This window comes from Mirounga angustirostris, unplaced genomic scaffold (genome assembly GCF_029215605.1).
Source record: "Mirounga angustirostris isolate CCGP_5_RB_7025 unplaced genomic scaffold, mMirAng1.0.hap1 SCAF_3, whole genome shotgun sequence".
NCBI lineage: Eukaryota > Metazoa > Chordata > Mammalia > Carnivora > Phocidae > Mirounga > Mirounga angustirostris.
The window spans coordinates 58,500,779-58,523,404 of record NW_026991711.1 but is presented as its reverse complement, the minus strand read 5'-3'; the positions used below and the strand labels follow the sequence as shown (position 1 = coordinate 58,523,404).

Sequence of the window (22,626 nt, the reverse complement as noted above, 5' to 3'; positions counted from 1 at the left end):
TTCTCTTTGTGTGTGTATGTGTAAACAGCTTTTGAAATACAACTTACACTCCATATAATTCACCTATTTCAATTGTGCAATTTAATGGTTGTTTGTTTCTTTAACAGGGAAAAAAAGATGTGACCCAGATATTTAACAACATCCTGAGAAGACAGATAGGTACTCGGAGTCCTACTGTGGAGTACATTAGTGCTCATCCTCATATTCTGTTTATGCTCCTCAAAGGGTAGGTACATGGTTTCCTTTAAAGTAGGTTTGAGTATAGAACAGTTGTTAAAAGTATACAGCATTGCGGTGCCTAGGTGGCTCAGTTGGGTAAATGGTTCCTACGATCACTTTGTTCAGCTTTGCCATTTCAGCTCATAGGAAGGCGAAAATACATGGGAGAAATTATCAGCCATGTCTGGAAAGGGCTTACTTTACTCCCATTCACATTCCATTTGAGAGCACTTAGTCATTCGGCCCCTTACTTCTTAAGGAAATCTGAGAAATGTTGTCTAGGTGACCAGGAAGAAGAGGACAGTGGATTTCGGTGATTGCTAACATTCTCTGTTACATATTGTTTCTTTTGAAAATTTCTTCCCTTCCATTTTCAGTATTCTCACTTTCTAGATTTCCTGTTAGTCAGAGTTGAATCTCTAGGATTGATTTCTTAGTTCTTCTGTTTTTCATCTCTTATCTTTTTATGTGTTGGAAGATGTTATTTTTACATTTAATTGAAGATAAACCCTATTGAATTTTCATTTCAGCTACTCTATTTTTAATTTATAAGAACTCATTTTTGTTCTCTGATTATTCCTTTTTCTTGTTTCTTGGCACTTCCTGGTTCTGTGACCTTAGGCAAGACACTGCACCTTTCCAAACCTGTTTTCTTATCTGTAAAATAAAAGTAAAATTTATAATATTACCTTCACACTAAAATAATATTGTATTATATGCCATTGACTCTGCACCATCAGAAAGATTTGTGTTTTCATCCAGGGTTCTGCCACTTACTATAAGATCTTGGGCAAGTTACCTAACTTCCTTATATGTCTTGGTTTCCTCATTGCAATAAGGAGTCAATAATAATACCTACATCAGTAGGTTGTTAGGAGTCTTCAATGAGATAATGCTTTATAAAGCACAGCATCTAGCACACAGTATTCATTAACTACTAGTCTAAGAAATTATTATCTGTATTCCTTTTAAGAGCTACAACTTCCATAGAAACATATGAGCAATTTTAAACAAATACAATGAAGGTCATATATAAGTGCCAGAATAACATTATAAAGTAAAGTGCTCATTTGCAGCTCATGTGGATCTGCAAGTCTTAATGGACCCACAAGGATATGATTTGCACAGCTGGTCATTGGTGAATAAGGCCAAGGTGATCAATTTATATCCACTTCTGGAGATTCTAAAATGTTAAGCTCTAAAACATTTGACATTATCCTCAAGGAAATGGGGAGCCACTGAAGAGTTTTGGAGAGAGGAAAAATATCAGATTTATGTTTCAGGAAATGAGAATAAATTAATAGTAGTTTTTAAAAATGAGCTTGTAAATAAACGATCCCTTGAGAATGCTGAAATCTGTTGTCCTGGAGATTGTGTTGACTGATGGAGAAGAGCAGTGGTGTGGATGATCTAAAACAGTATCTTCCACAGGGTGCCTGGGTGTCTCAGTTGGTTAAGTGCCTGACTCTTGATTTCAGCTCAGGTCATGATGTCTGGGCCATGAATTCAAGCCCTGCATCGGGCTCTGCACTGAATGGGGCCTGCTTGAGATTCTCTCTCTCACTCTCTTTCTGCCCCTCCCTCTCGCTCAGGCTCTCTCTAAAAGTAAATAAGTTAATTGATTAATTAAATAAAATTAACTTCATTCCTTTTTGATGTGGTAAAATGTATATACATTTGATACATTTACATATTATAGATGCTTTATGGAAGATACAAAAAAATTTAGCATAATTAGATATTTATTTAGAAAATTAAGTTGGTAGGGCACCTGGGTGGCTCAGTCGGTTAAGTGTCTGCCTTCAGCTCAGATCGTGATCCCAGGGTCCTGGGATCAAGTTCTGCCTCGGGCTCCCAGCTCATCGGGGAGCCTGCTTCTTCCTCTGCCCCTCTCCCCTGCTTTTAATTAATAAAAGGCCACTTTGTTAATATACAGATTTTTATTCTAAGACTCCATTTTCTTGTATTTATAGCACACAATAGAAAAATAAGAATTATTATTTTTTAAAGATTTTATTTATTTATTTGACAGAGAGAGACACAGCGGGAGAGGGAACACAAGCAGAGGGAGTGAGAGAGGGAGAAGCAGGCTTCCCACAGAGCAGGGAGCCTGACGCGGGGCTCGATCCCAGGACCCTGGGATCATGACCCAAGCCGAAGGCAGACGCCTAACGACTGAGCCACCCAGGTGCCCCCCAAAATAAGAATTATTTACTTTAAGAATAACTTCCTCAATTTTGATTCATTAGGAAAGTTTTATAAAATATCTTTCCAGGGCGCCTGGGTGGCTCAGTTGGTTAGGCGACTGCCTTCGGCTCAGGTCATGATCCTGGAGTCCCTGGATCGAGTCCCGCATCGGGCTCCCTGCTCGGCAGGGTGCCTGCTTCTCCCTCTGACCCTCCCCCCTCTCATGTGCTCTCTCTCTCTCATTCTCTCGGTCTCAAATAAATAAATAAAATCTTTAAAAATAAAATAAAATAAAATAAAAAATAAAAAAATAAAATATCTTTCCATTCCTTCTGAAAAGTTAATATTTAGTTTATTCATAAGGCTAAAACTGCTTATTAGTTCATTTATGAAGGGCCTACAATAGTAACAGTACTAGTAGTAATAACACTAATGATAGTAATAGTCATGGTAGAGGTTTAGATCATATTTACTAAAAGCCAGGACTTGCTTTGTATTTATGTAATAGTCTTGTAGGTAGTTATTATTGCTGTTGTTATTGTTATTGTTATAACCTATTTTATGCATGAGGACACTGCAGCCAGAGAGGTTAACTAACTTATCCAAAGTCACATAGCTAGTATGATTTAAACCCAAGTAGTCGGGCTCCAGAGTCTGTGCTCTCAGAATACTACCCAGCTTTCCATTCCTCAAGCAGTCATAGTCTACAATGAGAAGAGACAACTCATTACAACTCATTGTTGTTACTTTATGGGACATCAAAAATGGTTCAGGTCTTAAAGTAGAAAATTGCCAAATAGGCACAAAGAGTAGAAGGATTGAGGGCCTCCTGTGCAAAGGCATGGAGGCATCAAAATGTGTAATGTATTTGGAAGTTGACGGGACTTGTGGTATAGCTGGCGTCCAGTGTGAATGGGAGGAAAAGTTGGGGGATACAGCTGGAAAGGCTGAGAACAGATTATGAAGAGCCTTCTGTGTCCCACTAAGGAATCTGAATGTCATTCTGTAGGTAACATGGAACTCCCCAGGGACTAGATGTGATGAGTTCTGGTTGCAGTGTGGAAAATGGCTTGGAGTGTGGAGGTGCTGAGACTGCAGCTTGGAAGAGTCCAAGCAAGAGATAATTAGGGCCAAAACTTTACTGGTGATATTGGGAATGAAGAAAGCAAATATTTTTAAAATATTTTAATTTTTTTCTGATTCATAGCAGCACATACTTATTATTTTAAACTACAGGGACACCTGGGTGGCTCAGTCGGTTAAGTGTCTGCATTCAGGTCAGGTCGTGATCCCAGGGTCCTGGAATCGAGCCCTGCATCGGGCTCCTTGCCCAGTGGGGAGCTTGCTTCTCCCTCTGCTGCTCCCCCTGCTTGTGCTCTCTCTCTCTCTGGCAAACAAATAAATAAAATCTTAAAAAAAAAAAAAAAGAAATGTATAATATAGAGGGAGTACAAACCAAAATTCTCCCAAAGAAAACCATTATCAACAATTTGGTGATAATACCCCTGTGCTTTATTCTCTGTTATAATGATTCTTTTATTTTTTAATCCAGACTTTAAATCCATTCCTTCACATCCTGTTGTAGATACCATTTATTGAGTGCATGCTATGTGCCAAGTATTGCATTCAGTATCTTTACTTATGTTATTTCATCTAATTCTTTTAATAATACTGTGAGGACTGGGTATTACTCTTACCATTTTATAGATGAGGACATTGAAACTTAGAGTAAGGCTACTGCTCAAGGTTATACAGCTAATAAATGACAGAACCAAGTTTTCAATCCAGATCTGTTTCTAAATTCCATGTTCTTTACCATTACTGTATCTTTAATAAGATTTGTGGACGATTCAGGTGTGAAGGAAAAGAAATTTATAGAAGATCCTGAGTACAGGGTAGACAAGAAGTCCTAAGTAGAACAGTTTCGCCAGAATCAACTTTACCCATCACCATTGTTTAGTTTAGTGTGAAATGTTAAATCCTTTGTTAAAGATCAGCATTTTTACTGAATTATCTCTTGTAAATTGCTTAAAAACTGAAGACAAAACTTGATTGGTGCATTTACAAATCAAACTGAGGTTGTTTAGGAAAATGATAGTATCACTCTGTGTTGAACCTAATTCTAACAAGGAAGGAAGGAAGGAAGGAAGGAAGGAAGGGAGAAAGAAAAAATTTATATTTGCCCATCAAAGATAATCATCTAGATATAGGATATGAAACATGATATGAAGGATTTGGAACCCAAATTTTATGAAAAGATTATAAATAAAGACTTTCTCTAAATGAATTTTTCTCTTGGACCAGGCAAGTGACATTCCATGTTACTGAGAGAACTTAAACCCCTCTCAGTGATCCATAAAAAATCATAGCCAATGGAAGATGTTCCAGAAGTCTAATACTGAAATAATAAATTTATGATTTATACTTAAAAATACTTATACTAATAATACTTAATAATACTTAAAAAAAATTTTTTTTTAAGATTTTTATTTATTCATTTGACAGAGATAGACACAGCGAGAGAGGGAACACAAGCAGGGGGAGTGGAAGAGGGAGAAGCAGGCCTCCCGCAGAGCGAGGAGCCCGATGCGGGGCTCGATCCCAGGACTCTGAGATCATGACCTGAGCCGAAGGCAGACGCTTAATGACTGAGCCACCCAGGCGCCCCTACTTAAAAAATTTTTAATCCAAAAATTTCAACCATATACAAAAGTAGAAAGTACGAAGAAACCCTATGTACCCATCACCCAATCTTAACAACCATCAATATTCCGCTGTGTTTGTTTCATCCATCTCCCCAACACCTCCCCTTCCTTTTTTGGCTAGAGTATTTTAAAGCAAATCCCAAACCTCATGTAATCTTGCTTTATCAACCCTAAATAATTTACTTTGATATGCATTGCAAAAATAAAAAAGATAAATTTTACATAACCACAATGTAATCATTATACTTAAAAAGTAACAATAATTCTTTAGTAACTAATACCTACTCCATACTCAAATTTCCTTGATTGTCCCTCCCCCAAATTTCCATAGTTGGTTTGTTCAGTTAAGGATCCTAACAAGTTCCACTTACTGTATTTGGTTGTAATGTCACATAAGTCTTTTTAAAGTCTCTTTTCATTGAGAACAGTGCCTGCTCCCCTTTTTATGAAAAATTGAGTTCATTGTGCTACAGAATTTCCTCCATTCTGGATTTGTCATATTGCTTCCTAATGGTGTCACTTAATTTGTTCCACTGTCCCCTGTATTTCTGTCCTGGAGGTTATATTTAAAGACTTGATTAGATTCAGATTCAGTTTTATTTTGGCAATCGTATTTTATAGGTGGTGCTGTGTAGTTCATATTTCATCTCATCAGGAGACATACATTTTATAATGCTAAGATTGAGCAGTGGGTTCAGGTGGAGACAGCTTAATCCACTGTAAACTTCTTCATCAATCTTACACTTGATTGTTTTACCAATCATTGATTAACACTGTATGATTCAGTTATTTCATTAGCAGTTACAAAAAGATGATTTCTTAATCCTGTCATTTCTCATGCATTTATTTTTTTTTTAAGATTTTATTTATTTATTTCACAGAGAGAGACAGCAGGAGAAGGAACACAAGCAGGGGGAGTGGGAGAGGGAGAAGCAGGCCTCCCACCAAGCAGGGAGCCCAATGCAGGGCTTGATCCCAGGACCCTGAGATCAGGACCCGAGCCGAAGGCAGATGCTTAACCGACTGAGCCACCCAGGCGCCCCTCTCATGCATTTATTGACTAGAGTAGTTTTATAGAGAATAACTTTCCATCATCTACCACAACAACTTAACTACTTTAAAATACAATTCATACCAGAGAGGTAGAATGAATGCCTAATTCTTTACTTTCCATTATCAATTTAGAGAGAAATAAGTTGTTACCCCAGGAACTTCCATTGGCATCTAATGAATTTCTTTTATCTCTCTCTCTCTCTCTATCTCTCCCCTCCCCCATCCCTTCATTATCATTATAAACTTGTGGGTTTAATTTTTTTCATATGTTTTATTTTTCTTGCTGGTGCTCAGTTGTCTATCCTTCAAGTTACTTCATGTCCTTTTGATATTACTCACATTAGCAAGTGAGATTCCTTGCTTTCTGGCACAAGATATACCAGGCCCATCTTGTATATTTCCTAACACAGACTTGGAATCAGCCCTTTACACCAAGGACTCATTTTTTTTTAGTGAGGAATGGTTCTTAGAGACTATAATCTGGATGCTTGGGCTTCTCATTGGATTGTTACTGCTTCTAAGCCTTTTTAGTGGACAGAGTTTTCTCCCTATTTTTAAAGTAAACAAATATATCTAGATTAAAAGCAAAACTTCTTGCCTATATTGAGGAGGCCAAGTGTTTGTTAAGTGACATTTTACAGAACTTTTCCAACTACTGCCTGACATTGTTTGCTTCCAGCAACAACACAAGTCATTTTCCCCCCTTATATGTGTTCTTAACTTGAGATCTTCTTTCATGAGATCTTCTGATGAGTTTTTGTATAATGTTTACTGTAGTTCACTACTAGAGGAGACAATTGCTCTTACATTTTAGCTTTTCTTAAACTTGAAAGGGATCTTATATGCTGTGATTATTTGAATAAACATGCATGTATAGTAGTGTGCCTTCTTTATACTAACATAGTTAGAGGCCAGACTATATGATCCAAAATACAAATCAAAAAGGAAGATATAATTCAGTTCTATAAAATAATGATACAACATGTATTGGATTAATCTTTATTAGCAACCTGACATAAATTAGTCATCGTAGAGGCACAGTGATTCATCTTGGTCCCTGCCCTTGGGAACCTTTTTCATAAGTGGAACAGAATAGATATTTATTCTGTACCAAGAGTAAGGATATTTATGTTATTGGGATTTGAAACTTAAGATAGGCTAAATTTGTGGAGCAATAAACTATCAGAATCCCATATCCTAGAGGGTAGTAAGGTTGAAATGATATATGTGAATTATAGATCCCTTAAAGGCTACTGACAAAAATCAAGAATTTCTCTGTATATCCCAATGTATTTCTAACTTTAAGAAGCTTTCATCTCAGAGAATGACATTTCCACTCTTAGGCACAAACTAGTGGGATGCAACAAGTGTTCTGACCCAGAGGAATATTTTTTAAAATATTTTTTTAGTTCTCAAGAATAAATAGTGTATCACAGATGGTTCCAATAAACTTTACCAAATGAAAGGAAAAAGTGAACTAATTATACACAAGAGTTTGGAATATAAACTTTTTATAGATCTCAGTTTGGAAATTAAATCAAGAAATGAGAAAAATGTTGGCTACAGATCATACAGCTTTTTGTTTAAGCCAGAGTGTGAGTTTCATTAAAGTTCTAGTATTAAGAATTTCAGTCAGCGTTTGAAATTCATTAACTTCAGGGGCGCCTGAGTGGCTCAGTTGGTTAAGCGTCCAGCTCTTGATTTTGGCTCAGGTCATGATCTCAGGGTTGTGAGATTGAGCCCTGCATAGGGCTCCATACTTGGCGTGGAGCCTGCTTAAGATTCTCTCTCTTCCTCTCCCTTTCCTCCCCCCCCCCACCCACTCACACACACACTCTCTCTCTCTCTCTAAAAGGGTGGGGGGAGGAGAAGAAAGAAGAATTCATTTCATTATATGCCTACTTTGTGCAAAACATTATGCTAAGCACTCTGGAGATTGAGGTGGGGATGGGGAGAGTAACAAATAAGATACAGACAGCACATGGAGATGGGAGCAGAGGAGGAAAGGAGAAAGTAACAAGAGAGCAAGACGGTAACAAGTAAAACCTATCCCCATCAATGAAGTTGTTTGAAATGAGGTGAAGAAAACAGATTTATAACTACTTATTGGCAATATAACATAGTATAGATTGAAAAAGTGCTAAACTGGAATTACAAACTGTTGTAAGAATATGAAGGAGAGAGAGAATAATCCTGAGTGGTGGGTTATTGGGAAAGACTTCAAGGAGGAGGTGGTATTTAAACTAAGCCTTGAAAGATGAGAGAGAATCTTAGAGGTAGAGATGTAAGGAGAAGGACATTCTAGGTTGAGAGAATGACATACCCCAAAATTGTAGGGAATGGGATGAAAAATGAAATTGAAATGTTAAGTTTAGGGCCAAGTTACAAAAGTCCATAAATATTTCACTAGTAAGTCTAGATTTTAATGGTCATAGGTTCTTTCTCTAGGCCAGCAGTCTTTATTTCATATTTCTAAAGTACTCTACCAGTAAACAGCAATGTTTTTCTCCTTCACACTTTAGAAAATATACCCCTTTTTATAACATTTTAATATTTTCCATCTATAACTCTTCCATGTGTACCAGCAGGCTGATTTTCAAGTTCTTCTGGTAAGAGAAATTATTAACACTATAAATAGGCATTTTTGAATATTCTGCAAGTAATCATGCCTATCTGAATATATTAGCATTTAATGTTAATATGAGTTATTCAGGGAATACTCAAAGGAGAGTTAGAGATAGTATTTGGCATAAAACAGGACAAAAATGATAAATACTACCCTAGTTTCGTGAATCCTCTCAAATATACTTGTTTACCATTGCCCCTACTGTATTTGTAGATTTGATTTTGCAAAGTAGCCGGTTTCCTAAGTTGTAGGAGAGAGATTCTATTCTTGAATCAAATGTCATGTAGATGTTGTCTTTTAAAGAATAATGCATTATTTTTTATTGCTCAACAAAATATTATCACTTATATTTGGTGAGTTATATCATGAAGTTTTGTGTAAGAGTGGTTTTGTTTTGATTTTCAGTTTTCTTATCTGTTCATTTTAGTTCTCATCTGTTCAGTGGTCTTTTTTGCTTTTAAAAATATTTTTTGCTGGAATTTTTCCAATCTGCAAAATTCATGGTAAATTTGAAAGGTTATGTAGGCCCTTTATGGATATCATTTTTCTTCTGTCCTCAACATTATAGGAAAACGCTTTTTCAAGAATTGAAATAATTGAGTTTTTTCCCAGTGGGCTTTGTATTAGAACCATAAAAATTAATATTGTATTTAACTGAAATGAAATGAAATAAGATTTTTTTTTATCCTATGTGTACTTCCCAGTCTTTTACCACTATATCTCCCTTTGTTCTTTTCTGCTATTTACTACGCAGTTGCCAACTGTATCATTTTAATACTGAGCTTGTTTTACTTGAGCTAAGTTTTGTTCACTTTCTTGAAACCTTATCATACACTGGAATGTAACGCAAACTAGATTTATTTCAGTGTTGAATTTTGTTGTTGTTAAAGATTTTATTTATTTATTTGACAGAGAGAGACACAGCGAGAGAGGGAACACAAGCAGGGAGAGTGGGAGAGTGAGAAGCAGGCTTCCCGCCGAGCAGGGAGCCTGATGTGGGGCTCGATCCCAGGACCTGGGATCATGACTTGAGCCGAAGGCAGACGCTTAACGACTGAGCCATGCAGGCGCCCCTCAGTGTTGAATTTGACACTTGAGGCATTGTTATTAAATTAGGAATGGAACAGATGTAATGTGCCAGTCCTGAATTGTTTCCTATAGTAAACATTGTATTTTTCTAGTGCAGTTTTTGTTTCGAGCTGTAATTCATGATTTCAGTGAGTCATTCAATATGCAGCTATTTATTATTGGTCATCTATTATATACAAATTGTATATATGTGCATGTCATATCTATCCTTATCCTTATCTTTTTCCTGAACCCCAGATAGATATATTCTACTTTCAAGGAGACATCTCTACTTAGATATTAGGCATCTCAAAGTTAACATGGTCAGAAACAAACTTTTAATTTCTTCACTGATCTGTTCATCTACTACTAGTTTTACTCATCTTAAAAATTGGCACCACCATCTACCCAATTATTCAGGCCAAAAATATGGGAATCCTTGAGTCCTCAATTTCCTTCACCCCAGATTTGTTCCCCACCCTACCCCAGCTATGTCGTTAGCAAGGCCTGTTGACACTTCCTCCAGACAATATGCACGATCTGCCCACAGTCCGCTAATGTACTACTACCACCTCAGTCAGGCCACCGTCATCTCCCGCTGGGCTTCTCCTCCTCCTACCTGGTCCCCCTGCTCTCATTCTAACTTTCCAGCTCATTTTTCTGGTTTTTGTTTTTGTTTTTTTTAAGAGAGAAAGAGTGCACAGGAGAAGGGGGGAGGGGCAGAGGGAGAGGGAGAGAGAGAATCTTAAGCAGGCACCATGCTCAGCATGGAGCCCCATGAGGGCTCCATCTCACAACCCTGAGATCTGAGCCAAAATCAAGAGTCAGATCCTTAACCAACCGAGCCACCCAGGTGTCCCCATTTTTTCTCTTGTTTTATAATAGATTCTCCACAGGTGCCCAGAGTGATCTTTTTAAAGCATGTTAGGCCATGTTAATTTCTTGCTTTAAACTCTCCAAAGGCTTCCTACCACACTTTAAAACCACACTCCTTAGCTTAGCTTATGTAGCTGTATGTGATCTGGCCCCTGCCGTCTCCACTGTTGCCTCATTTCACACCGTTCATTACTCTTCCCCTGCGTTCTAGCCACACTGGCCTTCTCTCTCACTCACCAAGCTGGTTCTTGCCTTGGAGCCTTTGCAGTTAGTTCTCTTTGCCTGGAATGCTTTGCTCCTTCCCTGACCCCTCGGTCTAAATGAAAGTAAATTAAGTAGTCACACTCTGTAGTATAAATATTTTAATGTCTTCAGTTTAATAGCACTTCTCAGAATATGAAATTTCTTTTCATTGTTTATAATTTGTCTCTTACCCCATTAAATAGTATTCCCACTAAAAAATAGGAACTCCAGGAAGGCAGTGACCTGTTGTGCTTACTATTATGTCCTCAGCGTCTGGAATAGTGCCAGGCACATCTTAGATATTCAAGTAGGTATTGAATGAATGGTGTTTGAATGAACTGTGACAAAGGGTATGTATGCTTCCTTTAATAGCAGTATTGAAATGGTTCTTTTGATGCCATTAATGTTATTTTGTTAATAGGATAACAGTGTTCTCTATTTCTCTCTTGTTTATGCTTTAGATATGAAGCCCCACAGATCGCCTTACGTTGTGGGATTATGCTGAGAGAATGTATTCGACACGAACCACTTGCCAAAACCATCCTCTTTTCTAATCAGTTCCGAGACTTCTTTAAGTATGTGGAGTTGTCAACATTTGATATTGCTTCAGATGCCTTTGCTACTTTTAAGGTAATTTTTTTTTTTCTGAATCAGCTAGGTCATTTAGTTTTAGCATTTAGTTAAAGTCAGTTGGCCTCTGAGGAGGCAGTTTAATTTTAAAAAAAAGAAAAGGCTATTCCTTAGGCCTGAACATAACCAACTGTGATGCAAATCATAAGAGCATCAGTAATGCATTCTGTCAGGCCTGTTAGTTGGAAAAAACAACTCAAAATACTTGTCACAAACTCATACAGAATGAATTGCAATATATAAGTGAAAAAAGGAACATGTAGTATTCTCTGCAAAGCATGCTTTCATTTATGTTAAAAACAAAGGGTATAAGATTCATATGCACTGAATACCTCTGGAAGGTTATCAGGGAAGGAGGATCAGAGTTTACCTGCTGGGGGGGGGGCGGGGAAGGAAGTGGGTAGTGAAGGGAGCTGGAGAATGACATCTTTGCATATGAAGGACATCACAGTACTTTCTCAGTGTAATTGTAAAGTCCCATCCAGTGAAACAAGTTACTAATAAATGAATTGTGGTTTTTTCATAATCATCTATAGTCTTATAAGCTTATTATCTACTCTGTTACTAAATAGGAAATGAATTTAATCTTAGTTTTATATTAAAATTTTTTTAATTGTAAAATAACATAAAATTACCATCTTAACCATTTTTTAGTGTACAGTTCAATAGTGTTAAATATATTCACACTGTTGTTGTTCAACTAATAGGTGTTAAACAACAATGCTCCATTTCTCCCTTCCCCTCAGCCCCTGGCAACCACCATTCTACTTCCTGTTTCTGAGTTGGACCAGAAAAAAAAAAAAAGCTGTTCAGAAAGCATATTAGAAAATAATGTAGCTAATTTGCAAACTAACATACTAGAACTTCTACATCCAATGAATGATGTCACCTTAAAGGTTTCTGTCTTAGAAAATCATTTACTTATTCTTATGTTCCTGCCATTATTTAATATATTTTGAAACTGGTATCATTGTCTATGACATGTTATTTTTCAGTAATGGCCAAGCTTTATCCTTCGAGGGCAGATAAAAGTTTTGGAAACAGCGCAAAACTTTTGACATTCAGATTAGTGGGTAAAGTGGGTGATCGTGGTAGCTAGAACTATTTTTGGTTTTGGTAATAATAATGGTAATGATAATAAAAATAAATTTTAAAATGACTAAAATAGAGTCTGATTTTCTTCAGTGTATACCACATGGCTCTGAAGACAATTTCAGAAGAAGAATTCTGAAAATATTTTTAGCTGATGATGTAATGGCATCATTGACAAACAAGTCAATTACAAAATAGACAAGACTCGTTTAAATGTATATATTCAGATTCATTTCTTTAACAGCATTTCAGCAATTTACTTGCTCCATTTATGTCATTCCAAATTTACTTCTACTTTTTTTAGGATAGAAATATATATTGTTACCTAATTGTAATCCATGTATGACTTTTTATTTTTTATATATTATCTTAAATACATACTTTAATAATATTGACATAGTCCATATACCAGTATTAGTAAATACTTTAATCTTATTACTTTATGGAAATGACTTCAAAGTTGCCTATGACCTGAATGAGAAATAGTTCCTTTTAACAGCTCTCCAGAGGTCAAGAAAGGTGAAAGCGGTAGTTCGTTATACTGAAAACCATGTATTATTTATAGCCTAGGGATTTACTCAGCCTGTTCTGAGAAGGTGCCCTGAATCCATTAGGAGATACATAGGCTCACATGGTGGCAGGAAGTGTGAGAGAGCGTCAGGGAGCAGAGACAAGAAACAGCAGGGACTGGGGAGAGCAGGAGGAAGGGGGACCTTGGGGGGAAGAAACTCTAGCAAAGGGAAGGGATGGGGCCTGTGGCAGTGCAGTGAGAGGGGCTTTCTGTGACCAAGAAGAGGGAGCACTGGTGAGTGGACCCCGCCCTAAAGATAGCCTGGTGAAGGGGTAGGCAAGTCTGGGCAGCTGCTGCCTGCGACATAGTCTATCCTGACATTTCCACAATATCTCTGGAAACGTCATGAAATGAGGAAAATTGAATTGATAAGAACTCATGTCACAGTCCTGTTTGAGGAGGACAATTTACTGTGGCACTTTTGTTTTAACAAATGGGGGGTGGGGAGTGCAGGTTTGGAACCAGGGCTGAATTGCCTGATAAAGGAGAGGAAAGGAGCCATAGTGCCATTGTTCCCTAAAAGCCTCAGCCAAGCCCAAAGTAAGTACGGAACCAATCTAGAATCTGGGTTTGAAGGGAGAGCGGTCACCAGCCTGCTGGGGTTTTCCACATGTCTCCCTCCAGTCCTGCCTGCCCCCTAGATTCTCCCTGACAAGACAGGCGGAGGAAGAGCCGAGCCTGCAAGTCTGGGATAGAAGGCAAAGGGCAAGGGAAAGAAGGAGAAGGAAGAATGGGGACTTTAGGGGGGGATGAAGAAGACAGAAGAAGAGAAGAAGAGAAGAGCAAAGAGTGAGGGGAAAGAAGAAAAGAGAGGGAGGAAAAGGCTGGGAACAGCCGTAAGGAGAGTTGCCTGGTGGGCGGAGGGAAAGGGAGCAAGGGCGACAAGCCGGGGTATGTGCTCAGAGTGCTGTGTCACTTGCGGGCCCGCTCCATTCCATGGGCCACTCAGTCTCACCCGGCAAAGCAGAGGTTGTACAGTGGCTGCAGATGAACCCCGCCAAAGTCTATCTAGAGCACACGGTGAGAGAGGCCTTGATGCATCAAATCTGAAGAATGACATTTAACACAAAAAATTATTCCATTTCTTTCTAGCGAACTGTCTGTGCCTAAACAGCTAAGGAGATGTTTTCTATTAATAGATAGCATAGTCCCATTTTTTTCCCTTTTCTATCTGATGACTCTGCTGTCATGGAAACAAAGTTGGTTCTGTTTTTTAAAGACTGTAAGTAAAGCTTCACAAATAATTATAAACAAAGAAAAAACTCTAATGGAGGCAAAAAGCAAATAGAAACGAATATGTATTTTTCAAAATTTCCTCAAAGATTTTTCAACATTTAATAAAATACACTATACTTGATAATAATGTCTTGCTATCATATGTTCAACCCAATTTAATTTGCAGCACAATATTAAATATCAAAAGTAAATTGATGTTAATTTATACCTCAGCATATTTTCCATCAAACTTAAGTCTCTGAAAATCTAAATTAAAATCTAAATCTAAATAAACTCACAAAAAGTTTTCTAGTATGCTAAAAAAAAAAAGTGGGGGGTCACCTGGGTGGCTCAGTCGTTAAGCATCAGCCTTTGGCTCAGCTCATGATCCCAGGGTTCTGGGATCGAGCCCCAAATTGGGCTCCCTGCTCAGCGGGGAGCCTGCTTCTCCCTCTTCCATTCCCCCTACTATGTTCCTGCTCTTGCTATCTCTCTTTCTCTCTGTCAAATAAATAAATAAATAAAATCTTTAAAAAAAAAAAAGCATCCAACTCTTGATTTCAGCTTAGGTCATGATCTCCAGATCCTAGATCTCGAGCTCTGCATAAGGCTCCGCGCTCAGAATCTACTTATTATTCTCTCTCCCTCTCCCTCTGCCCTTCCCCCATGCTCACTTTCTCTCTCTCTCTTCCCCCCAAATAAGTCTTTGAAAAAAAAAAGTTTTCCAGTATGCCAACAATATTGGAAATGCCAATTTCTATATTTTTCCAAAATGCTGTGGTTAATACAATAGAACAGTGACCATAAATCACTGTTTCTTTTTAAGTAGATGGCTTCGAGGGGTTTTAGTTGTTTGGCTTGGTTTTAGTTTGATTTTCGTTTGGTTTTGTCTTTTGTTTTTAACCTCTTAGACTAGCCTTTTTTGTTTTGAACTCCAAGATGGCTGTTGCCCAGTTTATTCATTAATGTTTTAACATTGTTTATATTTTTTGTCACAGTGTTGTCTACAAATTGTCCTTTCCCAAAAAGCATTCCTGACGATCAGAATTTTTTTCATCCCTCCTTCCAAGAATTGACATGATAGGAGGGGTTTGAGTTTCAACTCCTTCTGCCACCTAACTGGCTCTGTGTCCTTGAGCAGGTAGTTAACCTTGGAGTTTCGTTTTCCTCATCTGTGAGATGAAGAACATAATCCCTGCTTTGCAGAGTTGTGAAGATTAGAAATAGCATGTGTAAAGCACTCTGCACGCTCCGCGACACAGAGTAAATCCTCCATGAATGGCAGCTGCTGTTTGGCCCATCTACTGTCACATCCCTGCCATTGAGTGTGTCTCTGTCACTCCACCCTGGGTCTCCCAAGGTGTGCAGAAGTCACTCACTTAGCAATGTCACATTTTTTTTAGCATGATACATACACTATGCAAAACTTAGTCTTGTCAAAACAGAATTGTGGGGAGGTGCAATGAAAGAGTACACTGTTTCAATTAATTTTTAAAATTTTAAATTTTTAAAAATTTGAACTTTATTTTTCTTTGCAACTTTCTGCTTTTTCCTTTTTGGGTAGGATTTTAGCTAATTTTTTCCACTCTTATATGATCTATAATGATGCAGCAATTGTATTTGTCTTTGTACTATGTGTGTATATATATGCGTGGGTGTATGTGTATATATATGGTCAATTCCTCCAGCTTTGTACATGCATCTACTACGTACAGAAATTTGAGGGTATAGCTATGAATATATACACATGAGTGTGAGTGTGTGTATGTGTGAGTGAGAGAGAAAGAGAGAATCATTTATTGGCTGCACCCACCATCTACACATGCTGGAGGAATTCTACCCCATCATATTTTATTTCTCTATTATTGGATATGTAAGTTATTTCAAGTTTTTTCCCTTGGAATTTGGCAGAGGTGCTACTATCAGGACTCCCTCCCGATTCCTCTTTCTTTGGAGTAGCACTAATGTTATAATGAATGGAAACCTTCCCAGGCAGCCCTCATCTGCATGGTGCTCCGTCGGCTGGCTTCATCACTGTGTGCGCAGGCCTGGGGCCATGAGAGGGCACAGTCCCCATACTCAAGCCTGCCGACTGTTGCAACAGCTGGAGCCAAGGTCTGCTGCAGCCTTTAGAAAGAAACTCTTTCTAACTAGGGTCAGCTCAGAAAAATCACTGATCCTGCTCAGGACATTAGGGAAGGGGGTGTCTGAAAACTAGACACCGCAAAGAATACTGTGGAACTACCTTATTCTTTTTTGGGGGGTCCCCTGAGAGAGGAGCTAGTTTGAGTTTTGACCTCAGACAGACCAGGAATGAATTCCTATAGAGGGTTTTCCCATTTTAAAATTCCAGTTCCAGAATACTGGATGTTATACTGGGAAAAAAAAGTACCGGTTTCCACTAATAGGCGCAGTGGTCAATCAAGATGTGATGATAAGTAATGAAATGATATCATTGTTCTTGAACTTGAAAATTAATAGCGCAAGAATGCATTCAATATTTTACTTAGTAAAATAGAAATAGGTGAGTTTTGCCATTGCTGCTGCCTTCTTGTTCTCTGTGAATTTATGTTGTGGATCTTCTGTATGCTTTTAGGAAGTTTTAATTAAATGTGTATTAAAGTATAAGAACTTATTTTGGAAAACTTTAAAATTCTTGTTATGTTTTTAATGAAATTCTACATTCTACCCAGAGTATTTAGCCTCTAAGCGTATAAAAGGGATTAGGTGAGGCTTGTTTTCTTTCAACAGTAAGGTGAATTAAGGATATAATTTAGGTGTGAGCTGAAGACAGTCAAATGTTCCTTTATGCTTTTGTTCAGTTTTCTGAGAGTCATGCCTGTAATAAGATCGGTCTTCTTGTCTTTAGCTCTGAAAGGGTGCACTGTATGAGTCAGTCACTGCACACCACCACACAGTCCATTAACCTGCGAGCAGGATGAGCCTGCGACGGCTCAGTTAAGTGTCATTTTTGAGCTTCCCAGCGTCCTAGGCACCTCTGTTTTAAACTGGCACCTCTGTTTTAAACGCGGTTAAGTAAAAAAACTAAAAGTTGAAATCCCTAAAATTTTTTTTTTTAAAGATTTTATTTATTTGACAGAGAGAGACACAGTGAGAGAGAGAACACAAGCAGGGGGAGTGGGAGAGGGAGAAGCAGGCTTCCCGCTGAGCAAGGAGCCCGATGCGGGGCTCCACCCAGGATCCTGGGACCATGACCCGAGCCGAAGGCAGACAGACGCTCAACGACTGAGCCACCCAGGCGTCCCCCCTAAAAATCTTTTAAGTTAACTTATGAGATACGGTTTTAAGCCATTAGGCATTCTTTAAAAAAAAAGAAAAATAGGGGTGCCTGCGTGGTTCAGTCATTAAGCATCTGCCTTCAGCTCAGGTCATGATCCCAGGGTCCTGGGATCAAGCCCCGAGTTGGGCTCCCTGCCCGGCGGGAAGCCTGCTTCTCCCTCTCCTACGCCCCCCTGCTTGTGTTTCCTCTCTCGTTGTGTCTCTCTCTGTCAAATAAATAAACAAAATCTTTAAAAAAAAAAGAAAAATAGCTATTTATCACATTTCAAATAGATCATAAACTTTATTTGGATATTTATTAGATCATAATCACAATGTAGTCATGGCTTGAAGAAATATACTGTAAACCCCATCTCTTAGGCGCTATTTGTTTCACTAGTTAAATTATTCCTATCATAAATTTAACAATGATATGAATTAAAACTTTTTGTTGTTGACATGAAACAAGCTTGTATTTCACATCTTAAACTAAGAATGGAAATAATTTTGTGGATGTAAAGAAAATATTCTTCAGAAACTTTTATGTTTCAAGTGAATGGACTTATAAAATTCTTAGAAAAGCCAGATTTATAAAATTTATTAGCTATAATAATTTTATTTCACTTAACTGTTCTTTTTCTAGGACTTACTAACCAGACATAAAGTGTTGGTCGCAGACTTCTTAGAACAAAATTATGACACTGTAAGTAGAAGTCCTTTTTAAGATTTTACCTCATTTTCTCTTCCCCCCACTTAGATCTATGGACACTTGCTCCTATTTATGATTCACAACAGACACCAACCATGTCTACCATGCACCCAATTTGTCCATTTACCTGGAAGCCAAGTCATCAGGAAACTTTGTGGAAAACTGAGGATGGCAGGAGATTAGGGCTTTCTCATTTTTCACATCTGTTTCTGTTGTTGTATCCAGAGCTCCAGAAAATGACTGGCTCCTGCTTACTTTGATCCTGATTTAAGAGCATCCATATTGCCCTTAAGAGGCAGTAGGTAACCAGAGAAGAGCACTCCACCCTCACTGAAAGAAATCATTTTACTTGCTTGATAATTAGTTTTACTTACTTGTAGAAATGCCAAAATATTTGTCTTCCAAGTCCCTTCTCAAATGGTGAATCTAACCCATCCTTTTGAGATTCCACTGAACCGTGACTCTTCTAGGAAGTTTTCCCTAATCCCACCCATCCACATATACAAATGCTTGCTCCCTCCCCACCTTGGCTGCCACCATTTTCCACATTGTATTATGATGTGTCTGTACCTTCCTGGCTGGTTCTTGAGCTCCCTGAGAGGCAGGAACCTGATCAGAAACTGTAGATGCTGGATGGAATGTTAAAGACTCATTAGATGTCCATTTATAATAAGTGAAAATAAGAGAGCTAAGATAGTTTATGACAAAACCCACGGCATCAGCTACTAATTTTTTCTGTAGAATGAGTGATGGAAATGTGTTGTGCAGGAATGCTTTGCATTCAGGAAATAGTACGCAATAATTTGTAAGATGGTAAACTCATTCTCTGTGATCCCTCATTTACCCGATTTTGTCTTTGTACCTATAGTCACGTCTTGTGTAATTTGGTAGCTTCACAGACACTGAGCCTGCTGCACTGACCTGAACACCAGCTCCGAGACCTCATGCTCCCTCAGACATTTCATACTTTCCTAGTTTCATATTTCTTTAGCAGTAAACTATGAAATGGGAGCATGTGAAACTGGTGTCCTGGGGAGTCAGTCATCCCTTACACATGTATATGAAGTTTCTGGTTACATATGATTGCACTCATGTGGAATTTAAGAAACAAACAAGCAAAGGAAAAAGAAGAGAGAAAGAGAGAAACCAAGAAACAAACTCTTGACTATAGAGAACACACTGATGGTTACCAGAGGGGAGGTAGGTGAGGGGGGATGGGGGAATAGGTGATGGGGATTGAGGGTGCACTAGTCATTATGAGCACCAGGTGATGTATGGAAGTGTTGAATCATTATATTATACACCTGAAACTAATATAACACGGTATGTTAACTATACTGGAACTAAAATTTTATAAAACTTACCACAAAATTTGATAAATTTCATGTCCCACAAAATCCTGTCAGAATAAACAGTTAAGTCCTTCATATAATTATTATGACTTTAATGTGCACTACCTGGTTTTGTTTTTACTTTTCACTTTCTTAATTCCTTGTTGGAAGTTATCCTCTGCGTGCACTGCTTGCCCTCATCACATCCATGCACACACACCTCACACTTGGCCCTCTGAGGACCCAGGACTGTTTTCCTCCCTCCTCAGCCCCTGGACTCTCCTGCCTTCAGTTCCCCGTTGGGCTCGCTCCTCCCACCTCCGTGGTCTCTGAGGCGTGTCCTTGCGTGGTAGGAGGTGGACGCTTAGCTTCCCCAGCGTCTGGCACTCTGTGTGAAACTGAAGGCCCCAGGCAATAGTTGACAGCCACAGGGGGAAACAGGAGCCCCAAACACCAGCATCCCCCAGCTTTTGGGGAGTGTGGAAGTCCTCCAGAGAGACCAGCTGGGATTAGCATGGCCATTTTGTGGCAAAAGTTGCCCCATTCCTCTACCTGTCCACACTATGAACTTGACAGTTTGATTCTTCATGGGGTATCATGTGAAGCCCTAAGTGTGTTGAATCTTTTCCTAAATTATTCATGCACTAATAGCTACCAGCTACCAACTTCTCTAAAATGGCATGAAAGGTGTTATTTTGCTACTCAGTTAATAGATGAGTTAATAGATGTTTTATTCAAAAGAGTGTACTGAGAAGACTCAAATACTCCATTTTTCTACTCAATTTTTAATTTGCAGAACGAAAATAAAATGGACAAGTATATCTGTTGTATCACTTGACCTTCCTATGCCCCAGTGTCTTTATGTGTAAATGAGGATGATGAAATGGGGGAAAGCTCCCTGTGGACAGTGTGATCAGCATAGAGTTATTACGCACAGAGAGAGATGCAAAGCACAGCAGCTGGGCTGCACTGGCCTAGTGGGTTGGGGATTTACTTTTGAAGCAAGAGAGCAAGCAAACCTAATGCAGAGAAATCACTGCTGGTTTTACACTCTAATATTTATTTTCTTTTCATTAGATTTTTGAAGACTATGAGAAATTGCTTCAGTCTGAGAATTATGTGACTAAGAGACAATCTTTAAAGGTAATATCAAATTACAGGGCACCTGGGTGGCTCAGATGGTTAAGCATCTGCCTTCAGCTCAGGTCATGATCCCGGGGTCCTGGGATCGAGCCCCGTGTTGGTCTCCCTGCTCAGCAGGGAGCCTGTTTCTCCCTCTGCCTCCACCTCTCTCTCTCTGTCTCTCATGAATAAATAAATGGAATCTTTAAAAAAATAAAATAAAAGTAATATCAAATTTCTTTAAGAGTCCCAGTTGAGGGCGCCTGGGTGGCTCAGATGGTTAAGCATCTGCCTTCGGCTCAGGTCATGATCCTGGAGTCACAGGATCGAGTCCCGCATCGGGCTCCCTGCTCGGCGGGGAGTCTGCTTCTCCCTCTGACCCTCCTCCCTCTCCTGCTCTCTGTCTCTCATTCTCTCTCTCTCAAATAAATAAATAAAATCTTAAAAAAAAAAAAAGAGTCCCAGTTGATATCATACTAGTAAATGATGGCTCTGAGTGAACAAGTACATAGAGAAAAATTAAGGTGTCCCTTTTTTGGTAACTTGGGAAATATGTTTCATGTTATGACTGTATTTTGTAGCAAAACAATGTAAGTGTCCTGCCTCAAAGACTTTTTGGAAGTAACAATATAAATAATATGTACATGATAAAGTAGAATTTAATATATTTCAGCTCCAAAAGAAAATCAAGCTTAAGTTAATTTAAATACAACCACGGTTCTCTCCTAGGGCGTATTTTGTGGAGATGAAAAGAAATCACTCTTAGCTTGAAATTAAGATCTGAATTACTGTTTATAAGAATCAGCAAGGTTCTCCTGTAGTTTTCTTTCAGTGTATCTGAAACAGGAAAAAATGACCCTATTTCTCTTATACATCTCTCTGTAAACTAGACTTTGTGGGCTATTTTGCAGAGAAGGGGAGAGGAAAAGGTTATGTGATGGGGCTCACCCCCATCTGAGCACTTACCCCCAGATTTGTAACATAGTTTTCTAAAGAATTTTTTTTTTTTTTGCATTTCTGGGTTCCATATTCTGAGCATTCATGTTAGTGTTCTACTGTAGGTCATTTTTAATTCCTCCACCATTTAACATGAAATGTTCAAATTGTATTTCCAGCGAAGATTCTGAAATATGAAAATAGTCACTCTTTAAGAGTTAAAAGAATAATCTTTAATAATCTTTAATAAATTTGGGTACTTGATCATGGACCCAAAACTGTGCTTCTCTAAAAATGCTAGTATTACACTGAAACAGAATCTGGAAAGAGGTTAAAAGATGATATCACCAGCTGGAAAAGAAAATAAAGTCAGTGCTCAATTATCTGCAAATAGTTTAGTTGGACCAATTATTGGGGGTGGTGAGGAGGGTAATGGGGCATTCCATTTGGTCAACAAATATTTATGTGCTCCTATTCCTAACATTACGGTGACAGCCAAGAACAAAATGAAGTGGCACCTGAAAGGACCTTATATTCTGTTGGAGGAGAACAGACAATAGATAAAGAAAAAGATAAATATATAATTTTCAGGTGATTTTAGAACAGTTAAGGAGGGCGCAGGGACAGGAAGTGATGACAGGGGTGGTAGGGGTGTTTGTGTGTAACCAAGTGGCATTTGCTCTTGGAGATTACATCACCTATGAAATGCCTGTGGAAGTTCGCTCTCGCCCAGCCCAGGCAGCCCAGCAGAGTAGGGCCACATA

General features: G+C 38.5%; 1 protein-coding gene across 12 annotated transcripts in view; it reads left to right on the top strand.

Moving 5' to 3' along the window:
* The window catches only part of CAB39L (calcium binding protein 39 like), a 111,537-nt gene that overhangs the window by 68,987 nt on the left and 19,924 nt on the right, over window positions 1-22,626 (top strand). For all 12 annotated transcript variants that reach the window (XM_045869416.3, XM_064586116.1, XM_064586119.1 and 9 more), the window contains 4 exons: window positions 108-226; window positions 11,439-11,607; window positions 18,408-18,467; window positions 20,882-20,947. In XM_045869416.3, coding sequence (XP_045725372.1) covers window positions 108-226; window positions 11,439-11,607; window positions 18,408-18,467; window positions 20,882-20,947 — 414 coding nt within the window. The remainder of the gene's footprint in view (window positions 1-107; window positions 227-11,438; window positions 11,608-18,407; window positions 18,468-20,881; window positions 20,948-22,626) is intronic.